General features: G+C 33.1%; 1 protein-coding gene across 1 annotated transcript; it reads left to right on the forward strand.

Annotated features, from left to right (window-relative positions):
* The first annotated feature begins 2,074 nt into the window (after positions 1-2,074).
* Positions 2,075-4,560, forward strand: LOC118054171 (meiotic nuclear division protein 1 homolog). The gene is made up of 10 exons (XM_035065644.2): positions 2,075-2,277; positions 2,533-2,613; positions 2,726-2,842; positions 2,924-2,962; positions 3,056-3,163; positions 3,250-3,312; positions 3,388-3,439; positions 3,587-3,631; positions 3,760-3,839; positions 4,309-4,560. The coding sequence occupies exons 1-10, from the start codon at positions 2,275-2,277 to the stop codon at positions 4,399-4,401; spliced, it is 681 nt and encodes a 226-aa protein (XP_034921535.1). The 5' UTR covers positions 2,075-2,274; the 3' UTR covers positions 4,402-4,560.
* The last annotated feature ends 312 nt before the right edge of the window (positions 4,561-4,872 follow it).

The following is a 4,872-nucleotide window of genomic DNA, read 5'->3' on the forward strand; positions in this document are numbered from 1 at the left end:
TTAGTTAAACTACATTTTAATATTAATTATTCTCCACTGAATTTTTAGTCGTATGGGTTTTGGTTTTAATTATTCTCCTCCTACAATGTAACGGAGCTTGAAGCTCTCCTGGTACTATCCAAATATCTCAATGTTTATCCTCTTAAGATACACAATGGCTCTCAATTTATTATGGGATAATACGAAGGCGAATGAGCTCTCTATGATTAAATCCCAGCGAAGAACACTCTTTCACCTTGTCAATAAAAGGGAAGAAGGAAAAGTGGTTTCAATCGTAAAGATTCCTCAAAAAGAAAATGGAAAGGCTGGTATCTTATCAGCCAATAAAAATTAGTAAGTTACTATTCATCCTGCATTTTGTTTTTATTGGATTCGCATTAATATTAGTTTTATTTTTATAAAACTATGTTTTTTTTTACATGCATATGTGTGCATAAATGTTTATTTAAAAAAAAAAAAATGTCGACAAGTTTTTATCATGCTATGGTTTTTTACAGAGATTAGGTTTTAGCAGTTAGGTTGACGTGTCACCTACTAAAAATGAAATTAAAAATAAAATGTAATTATAAATAATTAATGTAAATAAAATAACTGTAATTAAAAGAAGAAAAATTGAATCAAAAGATAAAAAAAATTAAAGGGCTTGTATAATTTTTTGCATGGCCAGTACATAATCTGAAAAGGAAAAAAAAAAAGGCAATTGATGTCACACCACACCTCATTATTATACACATATCATCCAAGGAGGAAAATGCCGTCAAGACCATAGAATGATGTGGTGAAAGCTTGATGTTAATCATTGTTGTTAGATGCACGCGCCGCTAGAAGACAACGAAGCGGCTACCACATGTTGACAACTTTTTTTTATGTGCACAGAACTGAAAATATCTCTATGATTAAACAACAATAAAAAAAAAATCTTTATAAAATTACAATCAAGCCCTTGAAGTCAAGGCTAAAGAAAATTGAATGGCAAGGGCAATGAAGTAATTTAACTATTCATAAAATTATATAAAAAAACAAAAAACCCTCTTAGGGCTAAATAACAATAACAAAAAAAACTTTAGGAAATGACAATCAAACCACTGAAAACCAGGCTAACAAATTTACATAGTAAGGGTACCTGCATAATTCAACTGTTCATGATAAAATTAAAATTATTATACAGTCTTTGGACCAAAGGTTCTGATTATTTATTCTCTAAGGGAAATACAATAATTGTACTGTTATTAAAAAAAAATGCTACCCCAAAACAAATAAAAAATGACAAATTGATTCTATACAAAAACTATCCTACTTGTCAAGTAAGGCTTTAAAAATTAAAGGATGAAAGATAAAAGGATAATTTCACTATAGTTCTAAACGCTTTTCACCATAAATGAGCTCAATGAAAAACCCACGTGATTTAATATTTTATTTAATATGGTTTAAATTGTCTATTTGTAGGAAACTACTTCTTTATATTGTTTTAGATTAAAAAAAAAAAATGATATTCTAACCATTATAAGTTGTTACAAACTATTTTACATTTACTAGTGATGTCATAGTAATTTTTTTTTTATATAATTTAACTAATTGATCTAATTTTGAGGAAATATTTTCATTTGATTCAATATAGATTACGAAATAAAATATGTTGAAGTAAAAAAATTTAAAAGTGTCTTTGAAAATTTTCATTTGTACATACAATGTCTTTGAAAATTAAGAACTCAAATCAAAAGAATAATTATATGAGAAACAATTAAAATTGACAAATAAAAAACTTTCAAGGAAAAAGAATCAAAATAAACCCACAAAGCCCACCGTTAAAAGTGCATAGAAAACTTTAGTTTGATTGATCTTTGAAGTTTCAATTTAAATTTATTTAGTCCATGTAATTTTTTAATTTACATTTTGATTATAAACTTTATTTTTATCATATTTTAGCCTTAAATGTTGCGACATAGAGTGAAAGTTGTTGAAAAAACTAAAAGAAAAAAGATAAAGGAGTAGTTTAAAATTAAAAAAATATTATTAATATTTATTTTAGTATGAAAATATATTTAAAAAGCAACTGGTGAAATAGGAATAACAAAAAGTGGAGCTGGACAATACAGTAATTTGAGGCAGCAGGATTTCCCGCCAAAACAGACGCCTTCCTTAGTAGGTATCTGGCATCGTGGGTCCTCCACAATCCGCTGTGTGGTGTGTTTAGTGTTTCGAGAGAGAGAAAGGTTTAGCAATCAGTAGAGCTGAATAATCGATTATCAGCAGCAAAGCAAAAGGCTAATTCCGATGGTAATTAAATAATTATTTTATCTCACTGTGATTTGTTTTGTTTGATGTAGTTGTGGTAGATCTTGTCAATAAAATGATTGAATCACCAATCCTTTCTTGTTCTTCGTTTAATTGTTTTTCTTTCTTGCTTCGCATCAACTTCTGCGGTTTGGTGACAAACTTCAGTTGCTCGATGAAATGTCTAGCTGAATGTAATTTATTCATAACTTAATCGATTTCTTCTTCTTCGGTGTAATGCGCTCTGTGATGCTGTAGTCCAAGAAGCGAGGTCTTTCTTTGGAAGAGAAGCGCGAGAAGATTCTTCAGATCTTTTATGATTCACAAGACTTTTTCCTCGTGAGTGTTATGATGTTAATTGCATGCACTTTGAAATCTCATGCTCAAGGTGCTAATTTCCTCCTTGCCCTCTTTGACTTGGAAACTTGCTTACGCATTCTCATAACTCCAGCTAAAGGAACTTGAGAAATCGGGCCCCAAGAAAGGTGTGATTAGCCAGTCCGTGAAAGATGTTGTCCAGAGTTTAGTGGATGATGACCTTGCTTCCAAAGACAAGATCGGGACTTCTGTGAGTATGCTTCTCCTGATTCCCACTTCAAAACGTGAAGTGTCTAGGTACTTAATGGTTTTCGTAATTTTGAAATTTCAGGTATATTTTTGGAGTCTTCCTAGCTGTGCTGGAAATCAGGTGAAGTTTTTTACGTGTTTTACTTCTTTGCTTGAATTTCACAAACTTGGTTTTATAATCGGTTCATTAACATGAAAATTTTTGTTTTTATAGCTGAGGACTGTGCACCGCAAACTTAATTCTGATTTACAAAGCAGTAAGAAGCGGCATGCAGAACTTGTTGATCAGTGTGAAGCATTAAGGAAAGGGCGCGAGGAATCTGTGAGTTTACTAAGTTCCATTCCTCATTGTGATTGGATGATACTCCTGTTGGGCTGAATTAGCCTGTCTCTCAACCTTTTTACCAGGATGAACGAGAAGAGGCTTTGGCTGAGCTGAAAACCATTGAAATGAAGTATAACGAACTGAAGGTTTATCCTATCCCTTTATTATACATTTAGGAAAATGAGCAGATCACCAATTCTCCAACACTTCTATTTCATCAGGAGGAGATGGAGAAGTATGCAGACAATGATCCTGCTGCCGTTCAAGCAATGAGTAAAGAAATCTCTATCTTTGTTTGATCCCCAAACTCTTGTATTCTGTCCCAAAACATCTTTTTATAGCTCAGTCAACAGTAATTAACTCCTTGATCAGTTTATCATCCCTGAAGACATATTGATGGTCCTAATTTCAATATTGCAGAGGAAGCTATTGAAGTTGCCCATGCGGCAGCAAATAGATGGACAGGTTTGGCCATATACACATTGTTTATTTTCCTTTTCATATTATTTATCTTTGATCTGTTTCCATGAAAATTTTAACTCCAATGAATCTTATCTATCATGGTAAAAAAAAAAAAAAAAAAACCCTTACAGATAACGTTTTCACATTGCGACAATGGTGTTCAAACAATTTCCCTCAGGCCAAAGAGCAGCTTGAAAATATGTATCAGGAGGTAAGTTTCATAATTTTTTATTGGTGTTTAAACAATTGTTCCCCGTTGTAACATTTGAGCCACAAACTGATGCTGCCTCCAATACCACAAATGAGAAGAACTGTATTTGCTCCTCCTTTATCTAGGTCCAAACACCTCCTAGGCGTGACACTATCATATGACAGTCATGCACTCATAGTTTTGAACTTAAACGGTGCAATTCCCTTCATTTGTATATTTGTTTGTCTAATTTCTGGTTGTCCCAGATTGTACATAAAGAGAGCTCTTTGATTTGTTTGTCTAAAATCAATGTGTTAATTTCCTGTTAAAATCTGATGTTTTCTTAGATTTGGTCATCCCTTTTAACATGCTTGGTCTCCATGTTTTTGAGCTTGTGTTTCTTTTAGTACTTTGAAGAAGCATGTGTCCACAGGCTCTACTTTTATAGGTTTTGTGTCACTGAGATCTTTCCTTTCAAATCTACGTACAGGCAGGAATAACAGATGAATTTGACTATTTGGAGCCTCTACCAGTTATTTCAATCGGCGCCGTTACTGATCAGATGCTGGAAGGCGACCCTTGAGTGAAATTACTCGGAATGCATTCTTCCTAGATTTTCAGTTGCAGATGTTTTTTGGACAAGGAATTGGAGAATAGGCCATCTCCTTCTTTATGTACTGGAGTTTATGAAACGGTAAAATGCTTTTATAGCTATCATATCAGTCTCTCATTGATCAAGCCACATCAGTTGCCACCCCGGCCTGCGGATCGCTGGTGTCTGAGGCAGGCAAGCTCGAGCTACTTGTTATTTTCCCTTGAAGTGGTTTGTCTGTGGTTAATTTCTTTTTCCTTTGGCATAGAGTTTATTAATGAACCTTAACAGGTACACGAAAAAAAAAAAAAAAAATAAAAATGCAGCACTGCCAGTCGCATGATCATGAGTTCAACATTTGGCGATGAGTTTTTCTTTTCTAATTTCTTCCAGGGATTGCATCTCCATTTTTTACGTCTCTAAAAATCTAGGGATTCAAAGATCTTCACAAATAATTTCCAG

This window comes from Populus alba, chromosome 18 (genome assembly GCF_005239225.2).
Source record: "Populus alba chromosome 18, ASM523922v2, whole genome shotgun sequence".
Lineage (NCBI taxonomy): Eukaryota > Viridiplantae > Streptophyta > Magnoliopsida > Malpighiales > Salicaceae > Populus > Populus alba.